We start from the raw sequence: 23738 nt of genomic DNA on the forward strand, positions 1-23738 counted from the left end.
GTATATAAAAAACAAACATTCTATAGGGGGGTCAACTGGGCCAGGTTTCATTAGGGTGGGGACTGTTTATTTTTTCAGCCATTTCTAATGTTATACATGAGAGGTGAATGACTTACATTATTATTATTTTCATTACAATAACTCTTACCCTTGAATGGCCTTTAGGTAGTGCCCCCCCCTCCAAGAAAAAAATGAAAAAAATTTAAATGAGAAATAACTAAGTGAAGGTGAAGGAATGATTGGGGAGAAGGATGAGGAAAAATGGGAAAGAGAAAAGTAGAGAGGTGGTAGTTTTAATATAAAGATCTTACACATGTGTTTTAATACTTCTATTTCGTTTTTTATGATCCCAGGCAATGCCAGATAGTCCTGCCAGTAAATTAAATAATGAGTGAAAGAGATTGGGCAAAAAGCAAATGAAAGAAGGAAGAACAGACCAAAAAAAAAAAATATTATCACAAAAGAAATATATATTTAATGATTTATAGAATAAATACTAGCTATTGGGTTATGTGTGAAGGAGTTTGTGGATTTTGCTTGTCACCATGAACAAATCGATTGATGAGAAATCTTAAAACATCATACATAGATGACCTTATGAAAGAGAAGAAGTTTATTACAACATCACATGAGTTCCATAAATGTATGTTTAAAAGCAGCAATAGTCAATACTGCTGACTACTTATGTCGCCTGACTCTGCCCGGTTGTAAAATGCGCTTTGAATATGATATTTTAATTTGACCAGATTTCATATATATTATTGTAGAGTCTTGATTTCAAAAGTGAAAAAGTATTTAGGTGTCATTAGCTAGAACCGAAAGCAAAACTGTAGCATTCAAAGCTGGTGATGTTACCACTGCACCAATGTGACACGCATATGAGCTGAATAAAAATTAAAAATAAGATGAATGTACAAAATGTATAATGATCTTTTCAATTTTGACCCCTTAATTTTAAAGACCCATAAAAGAATGGTCCATAAAAAATGCAATTATTTGAGGCTCTGTGGCTTTTAATTTTGGAAGAGATAGTTTGAAAATATGGAGACACAGACATATAGCCTTATATATATTAGATTTGTAGGAGATTTGTTTCAAAGCAGATGCATCTACAGTAACTGCTGCTAATGTGTATCGATATACGACTAAAACACAGTACATTTTTGCTAGATTCTTTGTTTGTCTCTGTATGCAGGGTGACATCACAAAAGAATGTTCTCCATTAAAACATGATAGCAGATAACCATTACTAGAGTTTTATCTAGACAAATCGTGGATGAATGACTGCTGCTCGTCTGCCAGAGGCGTCGTGGACGGAGGGCCGCTGCTCGTCTGCCAGAGGTGTCGTGGACGGAGGGCCGCTGCTCGTCTGCCAGAGGTGTCGTGGACGGAGGGCAGTGGTTCATCTATTAGATGAACTGGGATAAAGGCTGTAATATACTCCTAAAAGTTGGGGGGCTACCTTGCTTGTTGTCACCATGCACACTGGATGACATCACAAAAGGTGAATGAAGAAGTAGTGGGAGGAGGAAAAAGTAAATGAAAAAATAAAGGGGTGGTAAAAAGCATATAAAAATGATTTTTTTAGGAGGAAGATTTTTGGAGATAACTGATTTTTAGGAAGACATAGTAAAAACTATTTTAAAGTTTATACTCAAATGTGTGAGAATTAGAGAAATGTTATATAATAAACACAAATAAGTTAAAGTGTAATTTCACAAATATTTTATATATGTTTAAAATGAAAGTTTACATCGAATGTTTAATATTGTAGAACAAGGGGGCATTCAGGTGAGTGTAGGTACAGACATATGCACAGAAACCATTTTGGATACAGAAGTGTAAATTTTGCTAGTTACATATTATACTATATGATGTCATCGGACACGTTCTTACTTGGAGTGAAAGCTCATACTGTCACTCATAAAATTACCTTCGATTTCAACTTGTGATATTTTGGGATTATTTTAAAAAATTTTGAATGTGAACAAAATTTAATCTTTGCTTTTTATAAATGTACAATTCTTTGTTACTTTTTTTGTTACTTCAAGTTAGATTACTTTTTAATGTTTGTGTTTTACAACTTGATGCACGCAATATTGTGTATCTCTATCCATATAAAAACGGTCCCATCTTAAAGAAAAAAGGGCCACTTGTCGATATTGTGAGTTTATGAGGTTTTAAGTTATTTTTCACACAAAAAATCCCTGCTAGAAACTTTAGTGATTTAATCCAAAAAATTCCAACAAAAACCTAACAGCCAGCCATGGTTCTCCCCAGAATGTACTGCTGCCATCGCGCACCATAGCTACCAATGTAATAGATGTACTGAGACTAAAGCTGCTTTCAGGACTGCCAGCAACCACTGGAAAAGAGTAATAAAAAATGCAAGAGAGCTATATGCTCAGTCTGTTAAATCCAAAGTATCTGAGCAGCGACTTGGTTCCCACCAGTTTTGGCAAATAGCAAACAGGAACCTGAACAGAAGCATGCGTTCTATCTCAACCATCATCAATGGAGCTGAGGTAATCTGTCAGACAAAGACAAACCCTTTGCCAAGATTTTTGCAGTTAACTCTAACCTATGCAACCAAAGCCGTCAACTCCCTGTATTTCCTCCTGTATCAGAAAACATGCTATACAACATAGAAATATATGTACGTGATGTTGTCAAGCTAATCAAAAACCTTGATTTCAGTAAAGCAATGTGCTCTGACGGCATTCCAATTATACTGTTGAAAACGCTTCAACCAAAACTTGCCCCCATACTTACAAAAATGTTTAAGCATTGTCTTTAGGAGAAGTGCTTCCCAACAGCTTGGAAAACCTCATCAGTATGCCCTGTATTTAAGAATTCAGGTGATGAGTACAGATCAATAAGTCTCCTGTGTGTCACAAGTAAGTTGCTGGAATCTGTTAAATAAAGAATTAGTCAAACACCTCAGCAGAAATAATCTTCTTAGTGACATACAATATGGTTTCCGTTCTGCTAGATCTACAGCAGATGTGCTAACTGTTATATCTCATGGGATTAGTGAATTTCTCGACAAAGGTGTCCTTTCTAGGGCAATTGCTCTTGACACATCAAAGGCCTTCGATAAGGTATGGCATAAAGGCCTACTTCACAAGATTTCCAGGTACGGTATAACTGGAAATGTTTTCTCAATTATTAAATCATTTCTCTCTGATAGGCTCATAAGAGTAGTGGTTGATGGGCAGAAATCAGAGGCCCACAGTGTTAATGCTGGAGTCCCTCAGGGGTCCATCCTGGGCCCAACTCTCTTCCTGATCTATATCAATGTTCTCCCAAAACACATACTTAAATCATTCGTCGACATCTATGCTGATTATACAACCATCTATCGCAATACTTCAAAGGCCGTAAATGACAAAGTTCTCTCTGATTCTCTCTCTCCTCTGATCTTGAGCATGTGATACAGTGGGGGAAGAGGTGGCTGGTTACTTTTAATGCATCTAAAACCAAGCTCCTATCTTTACATCATTAATGCTCTCAACCCCATCTGGCATCAATTGAAATGGATGTCTTGGGGAGGCTCCATGTTTTTACAAACTTCTGGGTTTGACCTTTACTCCTGATCTGAAATGGAACTCTACATACAAATCTGTTGCCAAGGTCTCTGGAAAAATGGTGGGATCCTTCTACCGCTCCAGAAGATATCTCACTGCTGATGCAATTCTCTATCTATATAAAAGCCAAGTACATCCAAGGATGGAGTACTACTGCCACATCTGGGAAGGAGTGTCTAAAAACAGCCTATCCTGCCTTGACAGAGTACAAAATAGACTTCGTAACTTAGTGGGGGATGTCCTTTTCTTTTCCCTGCAACCTCTCTCCCACAGAACGGATGTTGCGAGCCTGTCTTTGTTTTATCGTTATTTCCATGGCAGGTGCTCGCCTGAGCTCCAATCTCTGGTCCCCCCCCCTCGCCAATCTTTCACGAAAAACACCCGTCTGAAACCACTGTCAGTAATTTTCCCCACTCTTTATCTGTGCCTAAATCAAAACGTAGATTCCATGAACAAAGCTTTTTTCTTAGAAGTGCACGTGCACGTCTGTGGAACTCTCTGCCGTTTGCCTGTTTCCCACCTGACTACAACTTGGATGTCTTCAAGTCCAACATAAACAAGTTCCTGATAAACCACCCCCTTAAGTAAGACACTTTATCAAATTTCCAATACTAACGATTACTACAATATTATCCCATTGATTACTGTACACGCAATAACCCTTATCCCTGAGTGGCTTCTGGGCCTTGATAAGTGGTGACTATCATGTAAAAAAAAAATGTGCTATTATCAAATGGTTTTCCCATGTATATGGTCAAAATTTGACTTTTTGTATTGATTTGCTATTAAAAAAAAATTTAGCTTGAGCTCAACTGTTATAAATCATATTATGAAGATTCTATATGTTAGCTGTTGAAATGAATCCAATATAAACAGTTTTACTTCCATGTTATTTTTGTTTTTTGAGAGGTAATGAAATTTTGCTAATGTTTAAGCTGTTTTAATCTAATAGTTGTTTTCATTATTATTGATTTTCATTTATCACAAGATGACGTTACATTCGTACAAGTTTTTCACTTCGTTCAAGCCTATGTTTTCAGTTATATATTGTGAAATTTAGCTTGTGGACACAAGACGGTAAATTTTTTAATTTCCAACAAACTTTGAACAGTCATAAATCAGTGGCTAATTGTGTTACCAAAATAACTTTGGTGCTATTATTATTTATGTTTTATGAAGGTATATGTACCCATATTAAATAAATAATGAAAACCATATGATTTGAGAAATTTACTGTTACATATTAATGACCTTACGGCAATAGTGATTAAGTTATCTAGCATGAATTTTGACATTGGCTGCATAAGAACCCAGATCAATAAAACAGAATCGTTCCCAGGATTGAATGAAAGATGGGTTACAAGGCAGGGGGCAACAGGTCAAAATAACGTAGAATGATAAATGAAATCACATTTTTGAGGGAGAGAAAACTAAGGTTTTGAGATCAGTCGTCTCCAGGAAGACTAATGGTAATGATGTCAGTCTGCGCCACTTGTAAAGTTAAGTTTAAGAAGTAACTAGAAGGTAACATTAGTCTCTCTCCTTCATTCTTTCCAAATAAAACCTTGAAGAAAGCTCAGCAAACGTCTTGTCATCTTTTGCATGAAAAGAAGTGTAAAAGCAGCAACAGTAAAGTCAGTCAGTAATGAAAAACAAAAGAAAGATAATTCACATTTTATATCTATAACAAACATTAAGCTTGTTGCTGACTATTAAAAAAATAAGTAGGAAAAGATTGAATGAATTAAATGTAAAAGCCACATAAGAGTGCAAAAAACTTGTATAAAAACTTTTTTTTAAATTTTATTTGTTAATGAAAATGTTACACCAGCCGAACTTTTGGGAAATGAAATGTGTGCATCAATATTATTGTTTTTACTTGCACAGAACTGGCACTACTTACATCTGCATTTTTTCAATCAAGTTGAGACCAAGCCTGTGAACCAACATTGTATCTCTGTCATGTTAAGGATATTTGTTTGAGCATAGGTTTTATGGCTGTTCAAATCTCTAGATTTTGTTAATATGCATTTTTCTCAATTTTGCATAAATATTTGATGTTAATCATAAAAAAATGACATTTGTTCCATGAAGGTGAATACCAAACTTTAATCCATTAAATAACATTATCACTGGACCGCTTCCCTGCAAACTATAACATGGTTGTCTTCAAATGAATGCCAACAAATACTTGTCATAAGCCATTCTCATAAGTAATCAAATTTTGTTTGTTTGATTCATTATTTTCAATCATTTCATAATATTCTTCATCATTCAATTGATAATCCATTCATCTTAACTCTTATTCTCAAGTGGTTTTTGGCATTCATGATTTTGATGTAGAAATTTCACTTCTCAAAGTACAGCTGTAATAATAGTTATTTCAAAACATAATGAAAATAACAATTATGAGAAATAGTAGTCTGAATAATCCAAACAATACAATTTTATTTTTGATCAAACTTCATATTAATGAGAATAGTCTGTAAATTAGTACTTAGTAATTTGAATGTTAAAATGGTTTGAAAACCCTACCCACCTTTAGTTTGTTTAAATAACAGATTACGAGAAGTCCATATGTCTTACTAACATGTATCTATTTCCCTTTAATTGTAAGCCTCGTTATTTGAAACCCGTTATTAGTTGGCTGCACCTCGCATGGGAACACTTAATTATCTTCACTTTCATTTTAATTGTTTTCATGTATTTCTAGCGAACCAGATTACATTATCAGTACCACATAAATTGTCCGGATTGCATCTAAACAAGCAGTTATAATCGAAAATCTACTCTCAATACCCTAGGCTTTTCCAGTCATTTTTTTTCACACTGTTTTCCATCTTTTTCCTTTTGCTGTTGTTGTTGAGCATCACTCGTTCATTTATTTTGTATGAATCTAACGATTATTATCGGCATTCATTTCTCTGATCCTTTCTAGAAAGACATTGGGTACTTACAGGATGATCCATATGAAGGTTGCCAACATTCCTAAGTTTCTATGGAACCAACCGGATTCGAACTTGACACACTTAGATTGTCAGTCCATATCATTAACCACTTGTTTATTATCACCTCCTAATGTTGTTGATTGGATTTCTGTACAATGATAATCTTACCTCCAGGATTTTCTGCTCTATATGATCCTCATCATCATTTCTTACCTGTATTATTGCAGTCTTTTACCAGTACTTTTATTGCTTCGGCTTCTTGTTGTTGAGTGAATTAGACTTCTGTACACAGCTCGCAAAGATTATGCTTTGAGAAGATTGTCTGATCTGCACAAAATTCTCGCTATTCATTGGTTCCTTTTAACGAAAAGGTCCTGGATATGACCTTAAACTATATCCGATGGTGAGGCTCCAGCTTGTGGGCTTTGGGAAGTGTGGAGCTACCCCTTAATTGCCATTGCTCCCAGGTCCACTCTGACCTGGAGTGGTAGTACCTGTTAGGGTCCCAACTATGGATTAAATAGAAACCGACTTAAAAAAAAAAAAAATTCTATTAAAAAAAATTTTCTTCAAAATCACTGGATTTGGCATTAAATAACCTGAAAAGGGTTGATATGCCGTAAAACAAAAACAGCCAACCAACCTTTTAACGAAAAAATTTTTCTTTTTACTTTCCAATAAGTCACTACTTATCACTGAAAACCACTGTTTATTGTTTGTTTGTTTGTTTGTTTGTTTTTTTGTTTGCTTTTTTTTCCCCAACTTAAATGTTTACTTCTATCTTAGCATCACATAATAGTAAGACTTATATTTTGAGTTAATACCCCCACCCCCGTAAAACACTAAAATTTTTAACAACAAAGGAAAAAAAGATCTGACTAGAAAGCTGTGTTGCAACATTTTTATCATAATGATATTGAGTATGATTAAAGATTTGGATGATTCTTTCTTCAAATTATTTAAGCTATCTGAAATCTTAAGTTTTTTGGGGTTTTTTTCATAAAAATTTCCTACTAGATTCTTTTTAGATGCGATCAAGTTCACTATATATTTATACTAGTTGGCTTTGCTAAGTTTGTTATTTGAAACCAAAATGTTAACTGTATAACATTTCATTTAAATTTTTTTTGATAAAACCTTCCCCATTTATTCATATAAATAACTAAACATTAACATTCATTATGAAAAGAAAGAGGAAATCAATTTGCATGAGCGATAGTTGTATGTGTTTGCTTTTTTTTTTTTGTTATTTTCTTAACTTGCTATTTTTTCATTTTTTTCTTGCAATTTTCTCTGGTTGCTATCAAAAAGAAGCAGTTGATAAATCCTCTCCTTTTCTCTGGTGTCACATTTTTCTTTCTTTGGTTTTACTTAGTTTGATTTGAATCACCTCCCCTGAAAATTAATCTATATAATATTCTTCTAGTTCCTTCCTTAGTTCTGGTACTACCAGATCAGGCTATCTAAAGATATTGGCTTCGTGATATGAAATGCACCTAACATTGATGCTTTTTGTTTTTCTTATTCCTTTTACAAAACTTAATTATATTCTACAAAAACAACATCTTTTCCCCCCTTTTCCTTCTCCCCATTTCCCCTTTCTCTTTCTATCTCCACCACTTCCTGACTGGTTTCCTAATTTAAAATGTACCAAACATTAATACTGTAGCACTTTTTCCTCTCTCTTTGCAAAACTCATGTTCTGCAGGGCAGAAAACAAAGACAATAAAATTCACTATAAACAACCAAACGAAACACTACAAACTAGCGATTGAAGATACAAAAAGCTTGAAGAATAAAAACCTGCAAAATAACTGGATGACTATTTCCAAAATAACTGGATTGGGATTAAATAACCCGAAAAAGGTTGATATGGCGTAAAACAACAAAAACAAAATAAACCTTCCTTAGTTAGTCCATACGTTACACTTTGAAAAAGGCAAAATACAATTTTAGAAGACCAAATTTGCGAAATTAGTCTTTGTGCCTTTTCTCCCCCTCTCTCTTACACACACACACACACACACACACACACACACACACACACACACACACACACACACAGGGTGACCCCCCAAAAAACGAGCCCCAACTCTAATTAGGCCCTGTTTCTTAGTTTTCTCCGAATGAAATGAAACTTTGGTCATAACTAGTTTATTATATTCAAAACATCACATCAAAACACTAGGGTCTTTGGCCTTTTTTTCTCCGTTCTACAGCATATTTTCAAGATGGCCTCCATTTAGCTTTTTTTTTTGGGGGGGGTCACCCTGTATGTATATATATATATATATATATATATATATATATATATATATATCACACACAGTATTTTACATTCATTTAAATAACAGTAACTGTTAATAATAATATAGGAATGATAATTGCAAAACTTTTTGTATCAATTCATTTAGATAATTCCATGGATTAATGAATCCTGCAAAGATTTCTAGTGTTTAAGTGGAAACCAACTATCCATGTGACTCATTTTTGTTCTTGTGGTGTTGGCTTTATTTGATGTGGTTTTTTAGATGAATGTTTTCAATATAGGAGCACTCCTCGGCCCCACCCATCCATTTACTCTGCTGAACAAATATTGTCAAATAGAGGTTCTACTGCACTAAACAAAAATCACTTAACGATATCAGGTAGACAATCTGACAAAATATCATTAAAAGCTTACTGTACTTTACCAATTCCTGTATGACAGCTAAGCAAAATTGCAAACTCATCATATGGAATGTAACTGATCAAAGACAAATAATCTTTTAATACTCCTTTGATACTCCTTTGATCTTATCTAAATAAAAACAGTTGATGTTTTAAATATATATGTTCTTTCTTTTTACCAGTTACTCTGGAGTCCTATTTGTCTTTATTTTAAGCATCCAAAAGTCAAATTTGATGCAATTTTGCTCAAGTTTTGGAATCTATAACTATTGTTATTGCTTACCATTATTTATTTTTGCATCCTATGATACACCTGATCCTAAATATGACCTGGAAGTGTCTGGCAGCAGGGCTCCAAATTGAGTTTTTAAGGAGTGTATTACTCCTAAGTCTACTCTGATTCAGAGTGCTCATATCTATTAGGCTTCCATCTATGGATTAAGAAAATTTCTCCTGGGAACAACAATTAACTTAGGCAAGGTATTTACCTCTATTCCGTCTCTATATCCATATTTCTCAGATTGTTTTATTGTGCTTATTTTATTTTGAAATTCTATCAACTACTCAAGTTTGAACCATCCTGGGCATGACACGGTTTCGTCTACTGGGGAGCTCCAGTTAGTACCTGTTAGAGTCCCATCTGAGTTGTATATGTTGTTTACAGAATCTTTATTGAATAAATAAACATCTACAAAACAAATTTTCTACACAATCTCTATGGTTTTGGGATAAAATGACATGAATGTTGTCATGCAATAAAGCCAATCAACCAATCATTTTATGACATTCGTTATTTTAAAAAGTCTTTATACTAAATCAAGTACAATTTTGATCAAGTTTAGATTTAAAAAATTTTTTTACATTTATCTTTCTACATAATCCCCCCCCCCAAAAAAAATATATATATATTTTTGGATGTTAATTTTTATTTTTATTTCGGACTATTAGTCTCATCTTTATTAGTTGTTGTTTATTATCACCTCCTAATGTAAAATAATAAAAAAAAAATGTGGTGAGACGACGACAACTACGGATGGCAGTGATGGCTGAGAATGCAGTTAGGAGATTCGAAGTTCCTATCCGTCGCGGTTACCACCTGACGAAGGCCAGAGGAAGTTGGCCGAAACGTTGTGAACCAATAAAAAAAAAAAAAAAAAAAAAAAGATCCAAAAACAACTAATAAAGATGAGACTAATAGTCCGAAATAAAAATAAAAATTAACATAAAAATGCTCATCTCAAAAATAAAAAATTCCAATTAAGGAATAATATATATATATATTTTTGGATATTTTATAATTTATATTTTTTTATTTTTTACATTTTATATAGTTTTTACATATAATCTTTATATATTTTCTTTTACATTTTTATTTTTTTGCATTTGTGACTTTTTGTTTATATTTTATCTAATAATACCTTTTATTTATTTAAGAAAAACAAATACCTTTATCCATGAGGATGGAAGTTTGTCTTAATTCTGATTTTTTTTATTTATTTATTTATTTTTTTTTAAATTTATTTATTTTATTTTTTTTTTTCAGGAAAGAATGTCCTAAAAAATGGGAAACATTGTAAATTTGTGAATTGCTATTGCTTCAGTGGATGAGGAGGATTACATTGAATTAAGGCATTCAATAGCTAATGGTTGGCATGACGAAGGAAGAAGATGAATTGCCTGCTTGTGATGAGGCAAAAGAATTTTATAACAAATATGAACCAAGGGAACTTTTGGGAAGGTAAGGAGATTTTTTCTTTTCTTCTTTGAAAGCACAATTCTTATGTCCTGTTCATTTAATCTGAAGTCAGATCCACGTCTCTTCAGTTTCTTCCAATTGCAATCAAATCTTGATTGTTTGCTTTCAGTTCATTTTGGTTTTCCTCTTTTACCATCAGGGATCCATTGAAGGACTTTGTTGGCAATTCTCTTTGGAGTCAATCATAGAGCATGTCTGAGCTTGCCTAGATGTCGTTACCAGATTATTACCGATACTACCTGTTGGTTAGTGTGATCTCTGATCTTTTGGTCGGTAGTTTGATTGCTCCATTTGATTCCTAGAATTTTTTTTAAAGACATTTGGAATCAAATGCATCTAATTTTCTCCCTTGGCTGATTTTGAGCTGCTAAATTTCACTTCTATATAGCAGGACAAAACGTTGCTGTTATAAAATCTTAATTTAGATCTTAATGTACAGTATGAGTATAGATGAAAAAAAAAATCAGTTTTGAGTTTATTCCTATTTGAACATGTTCACTTCCATTTGTTATTCTCGAATCTAAGAATGGCAAAAATGAAAATTTGAAGCATTTAAATGTGTTTGTTTTATGACTTTTTTTTAATCATCCCAAATTAAATAGTTTATTTGGTCCCCGACAAAAGGAGGGTGGACCTGTAAATTCACCCTTGTCCATTCGTCCGTCCTCACTTTTCTAAATAACTATGCTTTGGAATTTAAAAATTTTTTTGCACAAACATTAAACATGATATGAGTAAAAAAAGTAGCAGAACAGATTTTCTGGGAAAACTCTGGTTGCCCCCTCCCCCAGGAGTGCCTTTCACGTTAAAATGGCTAAAATTGACACATTTGTGCTTATTAAAATAAATTGATGCTTTGAATTTTTATAAAACTTTCTGAAAAGTTGTAACTAACTAATTTCTATATAATTTTATTTGTTTATACTTCACAATAACTTGGATTTGCCCCAGGGGCTTTTTTACGGCTAATAAAAATATTGCATTTTTGGGACTATTTTACCATATTTGTCCAAAGTTTTCTGTATGTCTATTTAGCAGTTTTGTATGGTGCTGAACTCAAATTTAAATATGCTAAGGCCTTAGACTTTTGGGGCTAAATGGGGTGGGTGTGTAGATGATGGACTTGGTCATTTCTTTTTTTGCATAGTGCAGAACTCAAATTTACATATGTTAAGGCCTAAAACTGCACCGTTAGTTCATTTTCACTAGGATTTGATGGGTCTAAATGGGGAGGGGGGATATGCTGAATTTAGTCATTGTTTTTATGCCTCATTCACTGTGCACTCGTAGGGTGTTTTCTGTTTTTGTTTTTTTAAATCAAACAGATCTTACAATGTTTCCTTTTTGTGAAGGTGTTTTTAGAGTGGTATTGTGTGAATCATTTTGGTAGATTTTAAAATTTTGGTATGTTTTTTTTATTTTGATTTATTTTAGGTTATTTAGGATATTATTTGGGCCATTCTTCTTTTGAAGAAAATCATTCAAATTGTTATGTTAGCAAGATAATTAACATCTATCTATAGTTTCTGAATTTTTGAGATGAGGATTAATAATTTGGATTATAATGATTTCTGTTCTCATCTTATGTTATTTGCACATTTCAGCCAATGTAACCTCCAACCTTCTTTAGGTGTATCTTGTAGAACTTGGAAATCTTTCTGTTGAACTTGGTGAATCTGCAGAGAATTTGAACGGAACCCTTCATTTAATCCATGGGAGGGGTAGCATGCTCTAATTCCATCAACCACAACTGGGTAAAAGTCTTAAGTAATTTGCAATTGTATTCTTCATATTGTTCGTTGTACGACTAACATTCAACATGAGAACAATAGTCTGAATAGTGCAAATTTCTATACAGGTTAATTAGGTACAGGCAATTTAATGGCTGTTTCGGTAGGAGGACATGGTTTTGTAACGCCGGCTAATCATAATAATTTTTTAAATTTTCGATTACTTTTTTATTGTATTTGAAAGATTATAGTTTAAAGTTAATTTCTCCAAGAAAAAAAGTGTGTGAAATAAAAAATACATAGAATAATTTTATCTCAAATCTGAAAAACCCTACATTTCACATAAAAATTCATTATGACAAAGACCGTGTTTACATTTTTCTGGCAAGGAAAATATGAGTTTTCTGAAATTATTAAGTTAAAGTCTTAAGATAATGCATTAATACAATAAACATACTTAACTTTTGCTAAAAAACGTAATAATTACCAAAAATGTGACACTGGTAGGAACGAGACTTGTATTATATATAGTATAAAAAAAAAAAAACTCTGGCGGCAAAATTCAAATATGTATGGAAGGACAAATTAAACATAATTTATTTCTTTATTTAACATTATTCCGGCATACAGAGCGATTTTTTTTTTCTTTTTTTTTTTTAGTTGCAAACCCCCTTCCTTCATTTAAAAATGCATAAAAGTTAATTAAATTCATTAATTATACTACTGACAATTTATTCATTGAAAAAAAGTTAGCACCATTATTTATTATTATTAATACAGAATTATAATTGGTTAAGAAAACAATTTATTATTGAAAAGATTACACACTAAAAAATACAGACTTATGTTAAAATTTATCAGAATGTCTACGTGAAATTTAAAGTTGATGAACACAAACAGGCGCGTAGTTGAAGAAAGGAGGAGGGTGGGCAAAACAGACTGGTTTTCTTTTCAAGTCTGTGCATCCATACTTATCGACATGGAACATTCGTATAATTTTTACCATTTTTTAATTAAATTATTTTTCTAGGTTCCTGTTTTTCAATTTAATTTTATTTTACTTTATTTTCCAAGATTATATGAACATTGTCTTGCGTTGATGATTATACGTTCATGCGTGCAATGGAAATATTAGAATCTTACATGTAAAGATTACGTTAAAAATGTAAGCGTAAAAAAAAGTAGAAATAATTTTTGCAATTATAATTTTTTTATGTGAAAATAGTAAATAAACAATGCTTAATTCAATGATAATATTGGTAGTTTGAGAAATTAATTTTTGTTTGAGTTATATCAATTTCATTAATACGGACTTTAGCGGATTTTTTCATAATGTTTCTGTAAAAATTATTATTTATTTATTTTTTTTTTGTTACAAATTATGATGCTTTATTTATATAAAAAAAGCAAAAATAAATTCTTGTGTTTTTTATTTACTACTGAAAACCATAACTTTAGTAAAGGTATTTTTTGTTTAAACAAAATAATACATTTCCACTAAGATTTAAATAAAAATAATTAGTTCATAATATTCCGCGATCATTATTTGATAAATACTGAAAATTTCATTAAAATTGGTTAATTTCCTGATTTTTGGTGAATTTTTAAGTAAAGGGAGGAATCGAAATATTTATACATTTTGAGCATCGGCATTCATTTTGCCCGTACCTAGTTAATTAATACTTTTTGTCAGATGTTATTTCGTTTAGTACTGGAATTTCTTTTTGTAAATATGTTTACACAAATTAATTTTTTTTTTTTTTTTTTTTAATTTTTTTTTTAATAAATCTAATTTAGAAAGCCAGTACAACATAGGATTAAAAAAAAAAAAACATTTATAATCAAAATTTTTGATGATATAACACCTTAAGGGATTTCCTTTTTTTTTTTTAATTCTCTTCATGTAGCAAGCAGTCAAGCAGGAGTAAAGTTTGCATGTTGTTTCAACAGTGATATTTTAATTGTTCAAGTCTCAAGGTGATCACGTGGCAGCATGAATTGATTGAAAGGATTTTTTTTTCCGTCTTTGGAAGCATTATTAAAATTTGAATAAATCTATAATTTAGAAAACTAGTACAATGCAGGATTAAAAAATTTTTTTATAATTATAATCAAACTATCAGGGAGACCTGGCGTTGCCTAGGATTGAATGATGATCAATGAATGTTTCACATTCTTATATTTTTATTGTCATCAAAAACAGTGAAATCATCCATTTTTCAATCAAATCAATTGATTGCCTGCTCTAGTTTAGGATTCATCATGATGCACAGAGAGGAGGCTTCTCATACCTCCCCATAATGACTATACATAATACATTGTAGCCTACATTGCACTGTAGAGAACATGCTGTTGATTTAATAAAATTATTTTTTATATATAATGACTTGAATTAAAGTTTAAAATGCTTCAATTGGGCTCTAAACAGAAACATTCATTTTGAACATGTCCCTGTTATAACAAAGAACTTATGGTTGATTTTATGTCTGGCCTTACTGCTTGTATGGTAATGAAACTTCTCAAATGCACGTGTGATGTTGAACTGTATAAGGTGTTAACTTTGGTCAAAATCGTGTTTCTTTTTGCATCGGCTCATTTCAATTATTGATTGATATGTATAAAATACATTCCAATACAAAACCTATCTAAGAACACTGGCAGGCACATAAAGTACATTTGTATGAAATTTCATAAAAATCAGCTTAGTCGTTTTAGAGTCCATAGGGAACGTGCTCGCACAACACACTCACAAAGTTCCTTTTATATAATAGATTAATGTTTATTTCTAAAAAATCCTGTGTTTATACTGTTTTTCTAAATTACAAATTTAAAATTAAACAATGCTTTCAAAGAGGAAAAAGAAAATACTTTCAATGTTTTTATATTCGTTAATTTGTATTAAAGTATTTTGAGACACAGCTTCATCGTACAAAACATTTGTTTTTCACTTGAAGTGTTTGTTTTGCTTTTGGTCTAATCTCTCTCTCTCTCTCTGTGGGGGGAGGGGGTCATGTTGACTACTTTTTATTATTCTGTTTGTATACTGCTTACCCAAGACGAGGTAACCCAACCTCCACAGGTTCTGCCTTAAATACAAAACCAACAAGAAGAAAAAATTTGCCTCTGTCTCCTCCTCCTCCTCCTTCTCCATTAAAGCAGGTGCAGTATTTTCAGTAATCATATTTCCTTTCGACTTGTCTTCTCAATTCTTATCAACTGCTTACTGCTTTGTGGGAATGCACTAGCATAGACATTATACAATAAAGGCAAGACAAAATATGGACCCACCATGCAAAGTTAGACATTGTTTAATAAATAACTGTAGTATTCCAAACCAAAATTTTATTTTTATATCTAAACAAAAATTTTTAATGTCAGCAAATAGGTCTTTGAAAAACATATACAATAGCACCAAATTATTTCTATAGTTGTTTTAACACTTCAAACCTCTTGGACTCGCATGCTGTCTGGTACCACCGCAAAAGAACAAACAAACAAAACATAAATAGGAAACAAACAAAAATCCGAGTCTGAATTTTTAAAGTGTAAATGAAATGCATTTTTTAAAGTGTAAATGAAATGCAATTTTTAAAATGTAAATGAAATGCATTTTTTAAAATGTAAATGAAATGCATTTATTCATGGTTCCTCCAAAACAATGCATTTCATTATATTTCCAAACTCCTTTCGCGTACACATGCTTTTTAGAAGTCTCTATCTCCTCGCCATCTGATGCCGGCATTAGCCAGTGCTGTCTCGCTCTCGTGTTTACATGCCCATCTTTCACGACATGCACTTTGCTTCTGCTTCAACCACATGTTGGATTTTTCTCTTTTCCTGTGACACACACTTGTGCACACTTGCTAATTTGCATATGTGTTTTAACAGCAGCAGCTGCTGCTGCTATTTTTGCTAGTCAGCTATCCATCAGCTGCTGCTGCTATTTTCATATATGCCCTTCATTTTCTCACCTACGGCTACTACGACAATGACGTCATGTTTGACCTAGAAAACATCAACGTTAGTTTAAACCACCTGCAGTTTTTTTAAACGTTTACTTTTGTCACTTCTCAGTTCTTTGTCTCTTTGGCGTCGAGGTAACGTGTCAGACTTTTTTTTTTCCGCCTTAGCCTTGAGGCATTGAGGTTCAAGCCTACCTTCCTACCAAAACATTTCTTTTCTTTTTTCCAAACATCCAGGCGACGTTTGTTTTTTTTATTTAAGCAGGGTTATTACTTCGCTTATTCTTTAGTATATCCCCTCCCCTCTATACACGCACACACTTCCAAACACGCGGTCATCAGCATTGTTATCTTAAAGATTGCTGGTTCGATCCGACAGGGTTATTTATGCCATTTTTTTTTTTTTTCTTGTTTTGGTTTTTCCGATTTTTTTTTTAATAATATTTAAACAGCGTTATTACTTAACCCCCCCCACACGCACACACCTCCAAACACCTGGGCAACACCGGGCACCCTTCCAAGTCTAAAAGGCAAAATGTGTGTGTGATTGTTTGTATGTCTGCTAAAAACTTCCAACAGACGTGTCAGAATATGATGAAACTGGTATCGAAAAATTGGACGAAAACATTAATTCCTTCACCCTCAACTTGCCAGTTTTCTACAAAGAGGGGTTGGTTTTTCTGCCATCATTTTTTGCGAGTCAACGTCTCCTTTCGAAATTTCGACGTTCGCGACTTCCGATTTTTCCGTAGATGCATCGGCAAAGACGTCATGTTTTTTTCACCTTCTTTTACTCCTTCGTGTTACAGGTTCCAGCCTGCTTGCCTACTACCACTTTTTTTTTTTTTTTTTGGGGCTTCCTTACCCGGGCAATGCTGAGGATCCCTGCTAGTTATAATATAAAATATGTATGTATGCATGCATATGTTTTAAGCCAATTGCGCCAAAGTTGTGAATAGTCTTAGGCAGATGACGGATGAATGTTTGTTTGTTTTGCAGGGTCATTGCATTGTAATTTAGCTTTGGGCGTGTGCATGCATGCATTAAATTTAAACAATGCTTATATCACGAAGAACACAAACATTTAAAATCACATGCGTCAAGCATCATCTGGAAATTATTAAAATATATATATCACCGTTGAAAAGAACCTACAGATTTTTACTACTAAATCTTTCCTTTTAATAACAACATGGGATAAAAAAGAAAAAATTCTGGAGAAGGCGTATTATGCCAAAAATTTTTAAATAATCTTAAATAACAAATATTTATTGTACAAAATCTTCACATTGTAATTTGGCTTCAAATGTATATATATGTATTTTATTATAAATTTAAACAACACCTCCCGTAGATCACAGCCTAAGCATTATAATGTTTAATTTTTAGTAGGATATACACAGCTAACAACCTAAGGAAATTTCCCAAACTAGTAACCTTGACAATGAATAGATATGACGTTAATACAATTGACGTAATATTAAGTATCTCTGACTTCATGATTTTACATTGAAAGATAAGTTTTTATCAATAAGTATGAGAGCTTCTTCAAATTCTGATAACTTGATGAATAATCATTATTGATTTTTAAGAATGTTCATTATTGATTTTTAAAATGCTCTGTAAATTATGATGCAAATGCATTTATTATAGAAATCGATAATTTCACTGTTCTATTTCTTCCTTCACATAATTTATGCAAATCTAAAATCTAAATAGTGACCACCTATAAGGGTTACTGTTATTTGGATTTATCGTTACTAGCAGAGTTGGGATTATCTACCTTGGAAGCCCTTTTTTCAATCAGAGAGGCTGGTGGTAGAAAGCTGCCAGATAAGGATGCCGGGTCAAGGCCCATTATTGAAAATCTTATTGGAAAAAAATAATATGTCTGCTTTTAACAGTATTGAAATATTAAAAAGATAACATCACTGTTATGATGGCTGTGATGTTACATTTAAAAACTAAGCTGAACTAAAGGAGAAACAAGTGAAACATGCATTGGCATAAAAAAATGACCAAGTTCAGCATTTGACCCCCACCCCCATTTAGCCCTAAAAGTCCCCATATTTAAATTTGAGTTTAGCACCATGCAAAACTGCTAAATAGACATCCACAGAAAATTTTGAACAAATATGCTAAAATAGTCCCCAAAATGGAGTGTTTTTATTTTTCTAAAAGAGCCTCTGGGACACACCCAAGGTTATCGCGAAGTATAGACAGACAAAATTGTTTAGAAATCAGTTAGTTACAACTTTTCAGAAAGTTTTATAAAAATCCAAGGCATCCATTTTTTTTTTTTTTTTTTTTTTTTTTTTTGATAAGCACAAAAGAGTCAATTTTAGCCATTTTAACCCAAAAGGCACCCCTGGAAAATCTGTTCTGTTACTTTTTTACTCGTATCACGTTTAATGTTTGTGCAAAATTTCAAAAAATTCCAAGGTAGAAAAGTACAGACAGACGAACAGACAAGGGTGAATTTACAGGTCCACCCTCCTTTTGTTGATTTCCTTGTAAATTTCTTTATCTATTATATTACTTTTTGGTAAAAAATAATATAATAGATAAGGAAATTTACACATCAAAAATAAAACCAATTCCAATTATACTGAAATGACTTTCCTATTGTAGACAGTTCGTCTAATATCGGAAAAACATTAAATTTGTGGTCGGTTTAAATTAACTGATTATTGGGTTCCAAATCATCTGAATACTTTGCGAGAAAATTGCTTTTTTATTTATAATTACCAAAATTTTTTTCTGTGAAAGAACTATTATTTTGTGATTAGCCAATTTTAATTTTCAAACAATACCTTTTACACTTTAAAAATAACCTCATTTAAAACTACTCTTCCAAATTTTCTTCATGTTTGTGAATTTTTTCCTCGATGCAAGTGCTGTTTAAATTTAAATTTATAAGTTTAAAAAGTCAGTAGAATGCAGAATTTTTTTTTTTTTTTAATAAACATTCATTTGTTTAAAATCAACAATTTTTTTCAATATAATACCATCATCGGGAATAGAATCAGTTTGTGTTTTTTCTTTTTCTTTCCTTCCTCATGACATGGTGTTACTAAAAAGGTCCATGTGTTCTTCAGCATTGATATGTTCTTCATGTTTATTTTTTTTCTGTTTGTTTTTGTCAAACTATTTCTTGTCTCAGATGATAGCTTTTCATCTTTTTTATTTTATCACTAACAAAGAAAACTGGCATTTCCCAGGAAGAATGAACATGAAAATTGGGAGCAATAATTTTTATTTTGTGGCTATATCACAAAAAAAAAAAGAAAAAAAAGACAAATATGTGTGATACCCACGTGTTAACTTTGCTGACCCCAACATTGTTTTTATGGTCTCTTTCATCTTTTTTTCTGGTTGTGTTATTGTCTCTTACACATTGGCTCACACATATTAAAAAACAAAAGAAAACAAACTGAAATAACAGCAAGGGCAGACTCGATTCCAAATATTTCTCATATGTTATATCTCCCCTCTTTTGGAAATAGGATACGATTATGAATATCTTGAGTATCAAATAATCCTTATACACTGTAAAATTTATTTTATGTATGAAAACCAAAGAGGGGAGATATAACATATGAGAAATATTTGGAATCAAGTCTTCCCTTGTTGTTATTTCTGATCATTTGAAACCATAGCAGATTTAGTCTCTCCTCCATCAAGGATAGAGGTTTTGGGGAGATATAAGATATTTTGTAATTCATATGCAAAACTAAGAAAACAAATGACTGATTGAAACATTTTATGACTGTAAAAAAAAAAAATGCCAGAAATAAGCTCTGGATGATGGATGATCCCTTTAATGTGTGACCTTCAGGACAAATGTCACATAGCCCACTACACAATTCGGGTCATTACGTTTCCAACAAGCCTTCATTTGTTAAATTCTGATCAATAGTCGCTGAGATTTGGAACTTATAAAATTGCCAAAAAAGGTGGTCTGTGTGTGTGTGTGTATATATATATATATATATATATATAAGAGCAAATAGTTAATAAAATATGTTAAAACACTTTGAAAAAGAGTTAAAAACATTTAATCTAAAAAGGAAACACTTAATAAGTGGATAGTCCTTAATCCGCTGAGTTTTGAAGAAATACTTTCCTTCTCATCATTAGCAATAGTTCGGATCGGATTTTGCATGCAAAAGTATTTGATGTAACTGCAAGTAAGTCAAAAACCTTACTTGATAACAAAAAATGAAGCAGAGGGAATATGGTGAAGAAAAAGGTGATTTCACGTGAATGGATAATCTGGTGAAAGGTAAAGTATCCAATGATGGTAAAATCCAAAAATGTAAATCCAAGAAAGTTAATTAAATTTCCATTCACACAAGTAAAATCCAAGGAAATCAGGTAATTGGAAGATGGTCCAAAATAATCCAAAAGGCCGAAATCTGTGGAATAATTCACAAATATGTACAAGGAAAAGGGGAAGAAAATTCCAATAATATTAATAAAAGAAAAATAAGATATGCGTTTAACATGGCTGCCAAGACAGTGTAATTAAGAAAAATCAGTGAAGAAGAGAGAATTTTATTTTATATATATATATATATATATATATACACACACACACACACAAGTAGCGCCCCGTTGCAGCCAGATGGCTGCGTATTGTGAAAGAAAAGCGAGTAAGTACAGTGTATTTACACAACCAATATTTACGAAACTAAAGTTAGCAATTACTTATTTTTTCATTGGTTCTCCTGTAGATGTCTCCTTGTTTTGTTTTGTTTTATTTTCAACTGAATTATTAACGAAAAGAAATCTGAGATACATGGGTAAAAGTATTATTTTATTTAATGACCGGTGGTCTAAACTGACCACCCTGGTCAAATCAGATGGAGAAAATGGAAGTAATTTTTTTTTTTTAAAGTAAACAAAAATAAAATCCTGTATTTTTCAACCAATACTAATTGAAACCTTTTTTTTTTTTTTTTTTTTTTTTGTTGCAAATCAGAGAAAGTCCTTTTTTTTTGTTTTGTTAATCAGACAGAGAAAATGGAAGTAAATTAAAAAAAAAAAAAAAAATCTTGTATTTTTCAACCAATATTAATCGACTGCTGCTACTCCCACCGATTTAATGCCTCTCGCCACCACTTTGCCTAACGGCTTCTGATGCTACTCCCACCAATTTAACTCCTATCACCATTACTATTTTTGTCTCTGCTGCTACTCCCACCGATTAAACTCCTATCACCACTGCTACTTTGCATTTATTTTGCATTTCCATACACCAAACATGGATATAACTACCACTAAAACATCCGCTGGGTTATTAGCTTCATTTTGGTACCTAAATTGCCTGGGTGGGTTGCCTGTAAACTGACTTAAACCTCGTCACACACACACCCACAGACAGACAGTACAGAAATTTATAATAGAATATATATACTCATAGCAAAATTGAATATTGAAATGCTCATATCTTTGGTTCTATGGGGTGAAACTACATGAAAATTTGCAGGCTTTTTGAAGATTATAATACTATTTTATGGTTAAAATTTTATGACAATTGGTAGAAAAGAATCTATATTTGCAAACCAATATATATGCCCAAATTTCCCTACATCTGTATATATAGTGTCCTGGTAGGTAAGCTTCAATTTTGCTGCTTATGGATGAATTTTGCTTAGGGTTTTTCTTTGCTTGTTTGTCTCCCTTGTGGCCTTGCCAAGCAACTAGTGTGTGTAATACACACACACACACACACACACACACACACACACACACACACACACACACACACACACAAGTGGCCTGCCACAAGGGAGACAAACAAGCAAAGAAAAACCCTAAGCAAAATTCATCCATAAGCAGCAAAACTGAAGCTTGTGTGTCTAGCTGCATTGATGAGCTGTGAAACAGTGAAACAGTACTGTATGTGGATGACTATATATATATATATATATATATATATATATATATATATATATATATATATACACATATATTAACCTGCCATCCCTTTTAAAAAGGTGGAATCGCCTGATCGTCAAAGATACAAGCAATCATGGTCCACAGAATTTTTTAATTATATAGATTCTTTAGTTTCCGTTTTTATTCAAGTAATAACGATATTGGGGTTTGTATTACTGTACACATAGACTCGAAAAAGTTGTCAAAAAACAAATATATAACAAATAAATGCCAAAAAAAACCCGCCGAATATATGTCAACCTATGTCACGGTAACATATATTCAGCGAGTTTTTAACAGTATTTTATCTGGGTTTTTATTTATAACACCTTTTCCCAAACTTACCGTGTTTAAGAGAGAATCAGACGCCATCTTGAATTTTCGAATACATCGGTAAACACTGTATGTTTTTCGAGCTGAATAAACATGTTACATTGAATAAAAACACGAAAAATATATCCAGTTTGGTAGAAAAGTAACTTATCTTGCTTTTGATAACATTTGTTATATATTTGTTTTTTGACAACTTTTTCGAATCTGTGTACAGTAATAAAAACCCCGATATTGTCTTTTTTGTTTTCATTGTTTTTGAGGTAGAAGCGTGAGACAAATTCTTGCTTTATCGATTTTGGAAGTATCGCTCAAGGCCATAATTTATTCAACAATTGTCCCTTATTTAGACTCACTTTTTTTACGCATTTTATGTTCCTGTATTTGTATGTTATTACGTAGGTTAACTTTGTTAACTAAAAGCAACAGCTTTTATTTCTTAATTAAATTGGATTTTAATTAATTACTTTTTGAGTTTGGTTATTTGCTCCTTTTTTTATTTTCCATCTTTTTATTTATTGTTACCTAAAACAGATTTTGATAACAATAAAAAAAGCTTGTTACTACTTAAAATAAAAAATTCATTTCTATACTTTCTAGTATATTTCCATTATTTTATGGACCAAATCAATAATTGCCCCCTAGTGATCTCAGATACAAGCAAAGAAAAATTTCAAAGATGTCTCCTTATTGAAACTTATTTGAATGTTTTCATTCTTAACATATCAATTTCTATAACACCCATACAAACATTGACTTTTATATATAGAGAGGATAAATCCTATAACGATTTCTGTTAAAATGTAAAACCA

General features: G+C 32.2%; 1 protein-coding gene across 4 annotated transcripts in view; it reads left to right on the top strand.

Moving 5' to 3' along the window:
- Positions 1-23738, top strand: part of LOC145255759 (phosphorylase b kinase gamma catalytic chain, skeletal muscle/heart isoform-like) — a 150316-nt gene that overhangs the window by 26394 nt on the left and 100184 nt on the right. For all 4 annotated transcript variants that reach the window (XM_080114416.1, XM_080114415.1, XM_080114412.1 and 1 more), the window contains exon 2: positions 10749-10943. In XM_080114416.1, coding sequence (XP_079970542.1) covers positions 10849-10943 — 95 coding nt within the window. In that variant the 5' untranslated portion in view covers positions 10749-10848. The remainder of the gene's footprint in view (positions 1-10748; positions 10944-23738) is intronic.

Source organism: Euprymna scolopes, chromosome 31, assembly GCF_053919585.1.
Source record: "Euprymna scolopes isolate OS-2025 chromosome 31, ASM5391958v1, whole genome shotgun sequence".
NCBI lineage: Eukaryota > Metazoa > Mollusca > Cephalopoda > Sepiida > Sepiolidae > Euprymna > Euprymna scolopes.